This window comes from Ranitomeya variabilis, chromosome 3, assembly GCF_051348905.1.
Source record: "Ranitomeya variabilis isolate aRanVar5 chromosome 3, aRanVar5.hap1, whole genome shotgun sequence".
In the NCBI taxonomy this organism is placed as follows: Eukaryota; Metazoa; Chordata; class Amphibia; order Anura; family Dendrobatidae; genus Ranitomeya; species Ranitomeya variabilis.
This window is the reverse complement of record NC_135234.1, coordinates 23,173,135-23,186,238: the sequence shown is the minus strand read 5'-3', so window position 1 is coordinate 23,186,238 and position 13,104 is coordinate 23,173,135. Positions and strand designations below refer to the sequence as shown.

The 13,104-nt window shown below is 45.0% G+C and overlaps 1 protein-coding gene across 1 annotated transcript in view; it reads right to left on the bottom strand.

Moving 5' to 3' along the window:
* Nucleotides 1-12,957, bottom strand: part of LOC143815002 (nectin 1a-like) — a 60,580-nt gene extending 47,623 nt beyond the window's left edge. The window contains exon 1 of the mRNA XM_077293773.1: nt 12,750-12,957. Within this exon, the coding sequence (XP_077149888.1) occupies nt 12,750-12,864 (115 nt within the window). The 5' untranslated portion in view covers nt 12,865-12,957. The remainder of the gene's footprint in view (nt 1-12,749) is intronic.
* Between the last annotated feature and the right edge of the window lie 147 nt (nt 12,958-13,104).

Genomic DNA, 13,104 nt, shown 5'->3' with positions numbered 1-13,104 from the left:
CCGTGACCCTGCTGAGGGGCGTACAGTGATAGGTATGATGAATGATGGTGATGGTGAGGCTGTGGTGGTGCGGTGCAGTAAATAACGAGGACACCAAGTTGCAGTCTCTTTACCTCTTTACTGAAGATCTCTGGGTCCTCAGTCCGGAATCCGGATAACCAGGCTGCGCAAGTCCGGCCGGTCCAATGGCACCTCCAGAGTTCTCTTAACAGGTGGAAATCTGCGCCTACCTCCTAGCGCTGTGTGTTGCGGTCCTTCCCTGCTGTGCTTACGGAAAGTCCCCACAACTGTTGTGTCCGTTTCTTAAGTTCCCTCACAACTCGATTAGATGATGTTCTGCTAATCCTCCGTCCCTCCCTGATGTTACGGTTAGGACGGCACCCATATGACGGGTAGGCTCGGAGCTCTTCCGGGACCCTAGAGTCGCCCCTCTCCACAAGTTGCCCCCCAAGACTGCATAGGTGATGTAGTTGAGACAGCCCGCCTTAGACTGACTGTCCTGCCGTTGGTTCAGAGTATTGCTTGAAGCTGAATAATGTAATACTCCCTCGGCGTTCCGGCCGCCGGTTGTGCGCCTCAGTAGGATGTTGCCTCGGTCTTACAGCATGACCCCTACTGGTATTCTCCTTGTTGCTTTGATCTCGTTTCTCACTCAGCACAATCTATCTCGCTTCCAATCCCTCCTTGGGCACCGCCGCTATACTGAGCAGGCACGGTCCCGTTACGTTCCCTCAAGTTGCCAAGCCTCTGTCAGGATCCCACCCCTGACAGAGACCCTACCGAATCTTCTCCCGCAACACCCTCTGCCACAAGGTGTTGCCTGGTTCCAACCCAGTCAGCTTTCTGACTAACTTCCTGCCTGACCCCCAGTTTACCCACAATGGTGGGGAGTGGCCTAGTGAATAGAACCCTTAGCTCCCCCTGGTGGCCCGGCGGTGAAATGTATTGGTGTCTGTGATACCTGATCAGATGAACTCCTTCAGTGCCATCGGACGTACCACAGCTCCCCTTAGTGGCGGAGCCACAGTACTGCAACGACCAGGACTCTGGGGCGCTGCAGAGTGACTGACCCGGTATAAAACGACCCAACCGTAGGTCTGTCACAAACAGCACAACATACAAGGGAACATGGGGGACACAATTACAATGGTGGGCCCTGTCGGTAGGGACTGGGGGAATGGGCACATCCTGCACTGGCCTGCAGATGTGCCCTGATCTTGCTACCGTCCCTATACGGGTTCTTTCAACCCGTCGCCGACCAGGATACCTAGTCCCTCACTTGCCCTGCACCTATCCCTAAGTAGGGAACTGGCAGGTGAGAGCACTGGTCCCACCGCTGCACTAATACAACACGGGGTAAGGAAAGACAGACAAGGTAAAGGAAAACAACACTTAGCTTAATGCTGCAAGGTACCTCGCAGCAGGAAGAAACATCAGATTCACTGGACACAGCAGTAGGACAACAGTTCCCAGCAAGCTCCTACTCCCAGCTTGGTCGCTAAAGAATGATCTAACACTGACAGTCAGCTGATGAACCAGGTGACCTCTTAAAGGATGGAGGGAGTGGTCACCACAAACATCAGCTGACCCAGCAACAATGCAATAACACCAGCGGCCACCGTGGGGGGGGGAGAACTGCATTAACCCCCGATGACCAGAAAGGAAAAAAGGTCTTAAACTGAGGCAAACCAGATCTGCCACAAATCCAAAATTGGATCGTGACAGTACCCCCCTTTCAATGAGGGGCCTCTGGACCCTCAACACTGGCCCTCACCAGTAAACAACCTACAGTGAGAACGTCTCGATTCACCAGAGTTCACCTCCTCAGTCACCTGACCCTCAGGTTTACGGTGGACACAGCATGATGGAGATGACAACGTAGGCAGCACAAATCTCCAGAGCGCCGACCTGTGGAATGAGTTGTGTATGGGCATTACGGAGGGTAACTCCAACTGGTAAGTCTTCGGACTGACAATGGCTGACACCCAATATGGCCCGATTACCCTTGAACTCCAGATTCCAATTCCACACTTCCACCTGATATCTTTGGTGGACACCCACACGTGCTCATTCACACACAGGTCCAGACCTGAACTTTTATTTGCATGCATGCGTCTGCCACAAGATGGCAAACTCTTTACAGAACCGACAACAGAGGCGTCCCCCTGTGTCGCCAAACTCACTCCCCCACTATGCATTGAGGGAACCACCACCCTCCTCTGACCGCTCCTCCTAAGAGTTCTCTGACATACCGGGTTAGAATGTAGTGAGGGTAGAGTCTTGCCCCTACTCCCTTCAAGCACCTCTACTGCCCCCACTGGAGAAGAAGGGGTAGGTTGTAGAAGGACAGCAGAGATCGTAGTTCCCGGGCAGCAGTCTTCACATGACTGACCCCAGCTGACTACTTCTCTGCACCGCCAGTCTATGACCGGGTTGTGTCTTTTCAACCAAGGGAGACCTAAGACCATGGGAGTTGGTATGCCCTCCAAGACGTAGCATGACAAGGACTCTTCATGACAAGCCCCTATACGCAGATTTATATTGTCTACGACTTGGGTAATGCTCCCCTGGCTGAGCGGGGCAGAGTCAATGGCCTGGACGCTTAGGGGTCTAGCTAGCGACCTACTCATCAGGCCATGGGTCTGGACAAAATGAGCATCCACCAAATTGACTCCTGCTCCACTGTCCACAAGCAGCGGAACATTCTCAGTTACCCCACCAACAACCACCTCAGCAAGTAAGGTACACTGAGACGAGAAAATGGAGGAAATATACACACCCTGGTCGCTTCCTTCCACACAACCAGGGGGACGCGGCTTTTTAGATGGAACAGGAATTTTGGCGCGAGCTGGGCAGACATTGATAAAATTACCAGTCTGCCCACAGTAAAAACATGCCCCCACACCACGGCGAACCCCAGACAATCCCATTTGGGAACCAATTCCTCCCACCTGCATGGGTTTGTCAGCCTGGTCAGGTGTGTTCTCCTCCCTAACAAGGACTACAGGGGGCACATTTGGTGTATGCCAATCCCTCAAGCGTCTATCCACCCGGATGGGAAGGGACATGGCGGCCTCCAACGACTTGGGGGCGGCGTACTGTACCAGAGTATCGTGCAACCTTGGGGAGAGACCCTGCACAAAATGGCTCCTAAGGTCCAGGTCATTCCACTGTGTGTCAGTGGCCCACCTCCTGAACTCTGAACAGTAGTCCTCCGCCGGCCGGCCCCCCTGCTTGATCTTACGGAGTCGGGATTCCACCAAGGAGACGCCGTCCGGGTCACCATATACCAGCGCCAGAGCTGCAAAAAACTTGTCCACTGACCGTAGAGATGGTGAAGCGGTCGGCAGGGAGAAGGTCCAGGATTGGGGATCACCTTTAAGAATGGAAACGATGATTCCCACCCGTTGTTCCTCACTCCCTACTGAACGAGGGCGGAGCCTGAAGTATAACTTGCAGGCCTCCTTTAAAACCAAAAATGTATCTCTCCCTCCAGAAAACCTGTCAGGGAGAGATATCTTGGGTTCTGGTAGAGCCTGTACCTGAGCCGAGGCCCAGAACCCCAACAACTGCTGCAGCTGCTGCACCACCTCACCACGCAGATCCTTGAGCTCAGTGGTGAGAGTCTGGAGCAGTTGGGCAAAAGCCTGCATTTGAGCCATGGCTCACCAGAAAAATGTGACGGACGGTGTTAATGTCACGGAGTGACTGACCCGGTATAAAACGACCCAACCGTAGGTCTGTCACGAACAGCACAACACACAAGAGAACACCGGGGACACAATTACAACGGTGGGCCCTGTCGGTAGGGACTGGGGGAATGGGCACCTCCTGCACCGGCCTGCATATGTGCCCTGATCTTGCTACCGTCCCTATATGGGTTCTTTCAACCCATCGCCGACCAGGATACCTAGTCCCTCACTTGCCCTACACCTATCCCTAAGTAGGGAACTGGCAGGTGAGAGCACTGGTCCCACCGCTGCACTAATACAACACGGGGTAAGGAAATACAGACAAGGTAAAGGAAAACAACACTTAGCTTAATGCTGCAAGGTACAGCACAGCAGGAAGAAACACCAGATTCACTGGGCACAGCAGTAGGACAACAGTTCCCAACAAGCTCCTACTCCCAGCTTGGTCGCTGAAGACTGAACTAACACCGACAGTCAGCAGATGAACCAGGTGACCTCTTAAAGGATGGAGGGAGTGGTCACCACAAACATCAGCTGACCCAGCAGCAATGCAATAACACCAGCGGCCACCGGGGGGGGACTGCATTAACCCCCGATGACCAGAAAGGAAAAAAGGTCTTAAACTGAGGCAAACCAGATCTGCCACAAATCCAAAATTGGATCGTGACAGTATCACTACGTTGTATGTTAATTGCTTGTTACTAGTCAAAGCTGACAGTAATAGTTAATATCGGACCTCAATAGATTTTCAGTCTCAACCCTTCTGTAATTAATGTTTTGGCTGGAAACTCATCCTTTAACATAATGGTGAGCTCAGGCCCAGACTTTTTGTGTATTGTTTGCATTACTTTATTGATTTTTTTATGTGTTTTTGTTTGTTTTGTCTTGAAACTTAACACAGAATTAGATTAAAAGCCGAGAATATGTTAATGTTTTTTAGTTTTTCTGTACATCTTGGATTGGATTAAGGGTGTTGTTGTGTGAACTAAGACAGGCAGAGAAGCATGGACAGAAAACGGACGCACACGGTGGAGTGTCGTGTTACACTGTGTGCTTAGATCTTGAAGTTTTGGCAGATAGCACGCTTTTATTTAAAATTGTATTACTTGATGCAGGATCCAACTAAACACAGTATACCTTTTTTTTCCTAAGGGTATTAAAGTTTTTTTGCTTCCTTTACATGACATTCGTGTTCAAATTTTCACAAAGGAATGTTTGAGACTTTGAGGTGATTTATACCAAGGAATTCTTCCAAAGAGGCATAGTCCTCATTCTCCAGGGAAAATCCAGCTGGTCGGGAAAAGGCATTCTGGAAGTAAAATTACCTTTTTCAAACAGCACAGAAGGGACAAGGAGGACGACCGAAATGGCTCCAGGAACAGTGAGTATGGATTTGTCTACCCTATGTGTGTTTAAGCCAGTACCCACCACTACACCCAGATCTGTAGAACGGCTGTGGTCCGCTCTATTAGAGCCAGCATGTGATCATGATAGCATTCGCATAGACAGATGGCTCCACATGCTTGGTAAACTGATTTGTGCTGTCGAGGAATCACTGTGTGTAAGACAGATTCCCCAAATTTGCCAGTGTTGTCACTAATTTGCAGAGAGTTTGTGCCCTACAGACACAACTGTGGCTGAGCTCCAGAGATGCAGTAGGGAGATGGGAGAAAGTTCCACAAAGTCAACTATCACTGCAGCCCTCCACCAGTCAGGCCTATATGGCAGTGTGGCCTGACGGAAGCCTCTCCTCAGTGCAAGACATATGAAAGCCCGCATAGAGTTTGCTAAAAAAAACACATGAAGGACTCTGACTATGAACATTTTCACTGCCCCACAGACGTTTCTGTAGGGTCTACCGGAAAAAAAAGCTCGTCTTTCCCATTGATTCCCATTATATTTGTTACTCAAAATGAACATGCGAGTATTAGGATTTGCTCAGTTCGAACAATGAGCCTCGATCATTTTACTACTCGGTCATCCCTAATAACAACCACAGAATGGATTTCTTCAAACCAGGTATCATTTAATCAGTGTAACGGTGCCAATCTGACAATGCCCGTAGTTTACTTAGCAAACTCCTGATAACAGGTTCTCTTTAAGTACGGTATATGAGTTTCTTTTTTGGTACTTTACGTTGCTTTCTTCATACATTGGCTAGCACTCCACATTGGGGTCTGCTTAATAATTAATTTTAGATTTTTATTGAACTGATTTTTGTGGATGTGGCAATATCAAGTAGTTTAGATTTTTTTTTACTGATTTTTGTATTAGAAAAACTATTAAGGATACTAACCTTTGCTTGCTTTTTTAACACTTATGTTCAAGATAAGAAAGTACCTTAAGAAAGAACATAGAAACGGAATACAAATAATGAAAAACAACAGCTGAAGCTAAGCAGGTAGCCTGGGTAAAAATAGATTTATAGGCTGATTCATCGATGTTGTTTCTCCAGTTTCCTGGATGTATGTGGTCTTAGTGGTAGACTTAAAATATGCACCTTATTGTATATTTGTTTTGTGCCATTTTTAAGTTCTCCAAGTCTTTTTTATTATTATTTTTCCTCAACAACTTTGCTTATCCAGATGTTTTAAACAGATCCCTTAAATAAGATTTTTACAAATATCGGAAGTTTGTGACACATCTCACTCTGTACTGATGCACTGCTGAGCCAGCTGTCTGTCGGTGCCAGGTTCTTGGTTACAGCCGCGGTGCTCTATACACTGAGCGGTGACTGAAGCAGCTCCAGCCACACCCCTATGACTGAAAGCCCAAGGCTGCCGGGAAGGACAAAGCCCATTTCCTTCCGGCAGGGGAGCTCTAAGTGCAGCATTAAGACAGATTATCGTATTTTTTTCAGTCTATAAGATGCACTTTTCCCCAAAAATTTGGGAAGAAAATAGGGGGTGCGTCTTATAGTCCAAATGTAGCTTGCCGGGGGGGGGGGGGCGGCAGTGATAGAGCGAGACTCACAAGAGGCAGGGTCCCTGCTGCAGGAAGCCGGCAGCGGTGGTAGAAGTGGAGCGATGCTACAGGCCCTGGGCTGGAAGGAGGCTTGTTGGCAGTGAGGCACGAGTGGAGTCCCCGGTCTGCGCATTGATTTACTGGCAATGGCCTTCAGTAAAATGGCCGCCAGACAAGCGCATGTGTAGATTGGGATCTCAGCTAGTCTCCGGCATCCACCTTCATGAAGTCAAACACCGGGAAATCCATGGACTTCACTCTGCCTCATCGCTGACACTGCTCCACCAAGGGGCCCACAGCATTGCCCAACTTCTGCAACCACCGCCTTCCTGCAGCAGGGGCCCTGCATCCTGTAACTCCGCTCTACTGCCGCCGCCACCGCTCCCCGGTGAGCTACCGTAAATTCGGACTATAAGATGGACCCCCATTTTAATTAAAAATCTTTTTTTTTTCCATTTTCCTCCCCAAAATTTGGGGTGCGTCTTATAGTCAGCAAAATACGATAAGTTTAATACGGCCAAAACATCCTGGATCCTGTGAAGTGGAACAGCAAAGAACATCACACGCATCCAGACGAACCCATGTCACTGGTGCCTGGGGTCACAACAGAACACCTCAACCCCTGCGTCCCTTACACCTAAACACCCTCCAAGAGCGACATCTCCCAACAATCCAGGAGCAATGTGCTGATGGACAATGCATGATGGAGACCATGTCACAAGTGATTACTAAGTGGTCCGCGGTGGTCCAAAAGTGGACATTTTGGGTCCATGGTCAGGAAACTCCCTAGACTTCAATACTTATAATAACTAAAAATGGATCATCAGTCAGGATTTGGTCAGCAGCTGCCGGGGGTCTAGAGAAATAAGGGTCAGCGCTGGAAATATTAAGTCTTTACATAAACTTCATTGATTTGTAAATAGAAGTTTAATTCAAAATATTAAAATGCCGATGGCTGGTGGTATACAACATACAGTGGTGTGAAAAGTGTTTGCCCTCTCCCTGATTTCTTTTGCCTGTTTGTCACTGAAATGTTTCAGATAACAAAGCAAAAGTAAATATTAGACGAAGGTAGCACGTAGTTACAAAATGCAGGTTCTAAATGAAGGTCTTTATTATTAAGGGAAAAAGAAATCACAAACTACAAGGCCCTGTGTGAAAACGTTATTGCTCCCACACAGTTAAAACATAAATTAACTGTGGTTTGTAACATCTTTGGAAAGGTCAGTTCAATTTTCCCTAACTTCTAAAACTTGGGGACTCCAGCGAATCACTGTTCAAAACTTCACAAAAAAACGAGAGGGTTTTTTTTTTTTAGCATTTTTAACTTAGATTAAAAAATCTTTTTTTTTCCCATCAAAAAACTTTGTACGAACATAGCCTCATAGCACATGGTTATAGGTTATGTCCACACAGAAGCCTATGTAATTCGCTGACAGCTGCATTTAAAGGGAATCTGTCATAGGGTTTTTGACACCCCATCTGAAAGCAGCATAATGTAGGTGCAGAGACCCTGATTCCAGCGATGTATTACTTACTGGGCTGCTTGCTGTAGTTTTGATAAAATCACTGTTTTATCTGCTGTAGCTCTTGCAGTTCTCTGAATGCTGTGCACTGTATAACCTCGCCCACATCACTGATTGTACGCTATGCACAGGCAATAAGCTATATCGTGCCCATGAATATGGAGGACTACATGGCAGTAGGGTTTACTAGTCCTCTACTGAAACTCTACGATTAAGAAAATTTCTCAAAACTACAGCAAGCAGCCTAGTAAGTGACACATTACTGGAATCTGGGTCTTTGTCTCTATGCTGCTCTCAGATTAGGTAGCAACACCCTGCTGACAGATTCTCTTAAGTTGTGGGATCCCGGTGGGTCATTTTTTGGGGGGTGATACAATTGCTGATTAATGATGAGTTCCATTTCTAGAAAAAAAAAATGTAAAAAGTAAACAAAAAAAATAAAATAAAATAACTAACCCTTGATCGGCCTGCCTTTGACTGCATGACGCAGTGTGCTGACGGACTTCCGGAGTTTTCCCAAGGTTACATGCGTCAGCATCCACCTGACTCCTTCTCATTCGAGTTTGATGCTACACCTTGATGGACGCACTGAAACGCGCGTCGGGATGAGCGCCACCCTGACTGCAGGACCTTTCTTGATCCAAGTATAAATCATACCCCAAATTTTTTTTCAAATTTTTGTATACCTTTATACATCTAGGCATCCTATGTGCCAAGAGGTGATGGACTGTATGTACTTTATATAGGGCATGTGCCATATCGTATCTATACTTTGAATTCTAACTATAGGCCGGACTTCCAATTCATCCCAGTGCTAGTATCTCTTACAATTTTGATCATATGCATCGATTGGGGTGATTACTGATATTCTTTACATCACCTTCTTTCCTGGCTCTTGTCCGGCAGCTATATTCATCTTATTTAGAACCCTTTTTGGGTTATGTGTTCTGTATTTTAATACGTGTGTGCTCTCTCTTTTTCTGCCACCATGTACTCATTTATACAAACAATAACTTTAAAAAAAAAATAAAATTGGAAAATTTTTCCAAGAGTTTTTTACGTGTTTTTTTGAGGAGGGTATTGGATCTGATCTGTCCCAATATCTTTTTAATAATATAAGTAAGCACGCATGGTCATTGTGTATACAGTCATATGAAAAAGTTTGGGCACCCCTATTAATCTTAAGCTTAATGTTTTATAAAAATTGTTTTTTTTGCAACAGCTATTTCAGTTTCATATATCTAATAACTGTTGGACACAGTAATGTTTCTGCCTTGAAATGAGGTTTATTGTACTAACAGAAAATGTGCAATCTGCATTCAAACAAAATTTGACAGGTGCATAAGTATGGGCACCCTTATCATTTTCTTGTTTTAAATACTCCTACCTACTTTTTACTGACTTACTAAAGCCCTTTTTTTTGTTTTGTAACCTCATTGAGCTTTGAACTTCATAGCTAGGTGTATGCAATCATGAGAAAAGCTACTTAAAGTGGCCACTTGCAAGTTGTTCTCCTGTTTGAATCTCCTCTGAAGAGTGGCATCATGGGCTCCTCAAAACAACTGTCAGATGATCTGAAAACAAAGATTATTCAACATAGTTGTTCAGGGGAAGGATACAAAAAGCTATCTCAGAGGTTTAACCTGTCAATTTCCACTGTGAGGAACATAGTAAGGAAATGGAAGAACACAGGTACAGTTCTTGTTAAGGCCAGAAGTGGCAGGCCAAGAAAAACATCAGAAAGGCAGAGAAGAAGAATGGTGAGATCAGTCAAGGACAATCCTCAGACCACCTCCAGAGAGCTGCAGCATCAACTTGCTGCAGATGGTGTCACTGTGCATCGGTCAACTATACAACGCACTTTGCACAAGGAGAAGCTGTATGGGAGAGTGATGCGAAAGAAGCCGTTTCTGCAAGCACGCCACAAACAGAGTCGGCTGAGGTATGCAAAAGCACATTTGGAGAAGCCAATTTCTTTTTGGAAGAAGGTCCTGTGGACTCATGAAACCAAGATTGAGTTGTTGGTAATACAAAAAGGCGTTATGCATGGCGGCAAAAAAACACAGTGCGTTGTATAGTTGACCGATGCACAGTGACACCATCTGCAGCAAGTTGATGCTGCAGCTCTCTGGAGATGGTCTGAGGATTGTCCTTGACTGATCTCACCATTCTTCTTCTCTGCCTTTCTGATGTTTTTCTTGGCCTGCCACTTCTGGCCTTAACAAGAACTGTACCTGTGTTCTTCCATTTCCTTACTATGTTCCTCACAGTGGAAATTGACAGGTTAAATCTCTGAGACAGCTTTTTGTATCCTTCCCCTGAACAACTATGTTGAATAATCTTTGTTTTCAGATCATTTGACAGTTGTTTTCAGGAGCCCATGATGCCACTCTTCAGAGGAGATTCAAACAGGAGAACAACTTGCAAGTGGCCACTTTAAGTAGCTTTTCTCATGATTGCATACACCTAGCTATGAAGATCGAAGCTCAATGAGGATACAAAACCAAAAAAAGTGCTTTAGTAAGTCAGTAAAAAGTAGGTAGGAGTATTTAAAACAAGAAAATGATAAGGGTGCCCATACTTATGCACCTGTCAAATTTTGTTTGAATGCAGATTGCACATTTTCTGTTAGTACAATAAACCTCATTTCAAGGCAGAAACATTACTGTGTCCAACAGTTATTAGATACATGAAACTGAAATAGCTGTTGCAAAAAAAACAATTTTTATAAAACATTAAGCTTAAGATTAATAGGGGTGCCCAAACTTTTTCATATGACTGTATGCACGCAACGTTTCTAATCTGACGATGGACCTGCCAGAATTTTCACAAAGCTGCGTTAAAAAAAAAGCCATCCTCGGTTTTGCAGTCTTTTTTATTTTTCCCTGTCTCTTGTACAATAGAAAGCGGGAGGCTTCCAAATGAAGGCACCTGAACAGTGAACATGGGGCTTCTTTACCCTCTCTAGGGTTTCCGAACTCTGAAGCAATGAAAGAAGTGACACAAGCTGGAACGTGGCGTTTTGCCTTATTTCCATTTTTCGCTACCATTTTGCTGCACATTTTCAGGTGGATTCCAAGTGAAATCCTCTTGAAAAAAAAGACATTGCGTCCAAATAGTATTAGAGGCAGGCGGCGGCTGTATAACACAGCCGACACTTCTGTGTATGATCGGGCTCAGCTCCTGCACCTGCATTTTGAAGCCAAACGTGCCAAAAACAGGAGCAATTACATTGATATCAGAAAAGCAGTTTCTACGAGTGACAAAATACAGAGCTCAAAACCTCGATAGTAAACGCTAAATGCATTACCATACGGTAAAGTAACTGGCAGATGGGATCTGAGCCAATAGATCATTCAGTACAAATAGAAAATAGTAGAGAACATGGAGAAGGGATCAAACAGAGAGGCAGAAACTACAGAGTTCATTTTCAGATCACTCACCCTGGCAGGGTCTGACTTGTAGTAAAAGGGACACAACGAGCAGCAGGAACAGCAGAGACCTGGCCACCGATCTGCACAACACATGCAGTTACACACCGTCACCACGAGGTGGCACCAGAGAGACTGGAGGTTTTTTTATTGGCTAAAAGTCATTTCGCAATTGGGCTTCGTTAAAAAAAAATGGTGACCCCCTTTAGCTTCCACTGCCTCTATGTCACCATACACAGGAGTCTACCGGATGAGTTACCAGAGATCTGTCAGTGAGCTCATTCCGAGAACTGTCAATAGAATTGAATTAATTGTTTTATTATGTACACCCCTCATCACATGTGAAGCACCATGGAATAAATGGCGCAATAATAATAAATAATAATAATTAAGTAATGAGATGAAATAAGAAAGGGTGAAGCAAAATGTAGGGAAGATAATCACCTTGTCATCGCTTCTTTCCATCATCATACTACTTTGATTTGACGGACTAGTGAAAAACATTGCTCCATTTTACTATGTGAGCAGAAATTTGCAAAGTTATTTCATAGTAATGAGCGAATGGGCTCGGATGAGGTGTTATATGAGCATGCTCCGGTGCTAACCGAGTGTCTTCGCTGTGCTCGAAAATTGTTTTCGAATCCATGTGGCTGTTCGACAGTCACAACACATGCAGGGATTGCCCAACAAACAGGCGACCATGGCGCAAATGACTCCAATTTTGCAGTAAAAGGCACAAAAAAATAGGATCAAATGCATTTATTAAAAAAGGAACAGTATTCAAGGCTACGTTCCCACAATGAGCTTTTGATGTTGCAGATTTTCTGCACCCATTAAATAAAATAGGTATTTTGCATTTTTTTTTATATAAAAATAAACTCCTGGTGTGAATGTAGCCTGTGATTCAGAAAGCTTCAAAAAGCAATAAAAAATAGAAAAGTAAATGCTAAGTTATTATTACATTCTGAAGTCATAACTTTATATAAGTGGAAGAGACGTGATCCGAGCCAACAGGTGACAAACATTCAGCTCTGCTACATATGTACAGGGTAAAAATAGCAGAGAGCAGACAGCAAAAAAGCCAAGAAAATAAGAAAGACATCAACTACAGGGTAGAACCCACGGAGGTCACTCACGCTGACTGTTCCCGACTTGTAGTAAGAGCGACATATGGAGCAGAAGGAGCCGCAGAGACATGTCCAAGGCAATCCGTGTACTGAGCGTCGTCTGCACTGAGCAGGACAGATACATTTCTGTACAGGAGGTGGCAGCAGTGATGGGTTTATTTTTTTTGGCGGGGCTTGCAGGATATAATTAGTTGCTTACATTTGTAAAGATTTTTCTAACAATCATTATTGGATTTTTGTTTTTTTTTGGAACCATTTTTTGGAACCATAACTCCTCTCCCCTCTGTACCAGTCTGATCGTAAATTTGTTTACTGTAAACGATATCTATAACTTTGTATGTAACCCCTTTCTCATGTACAGCAC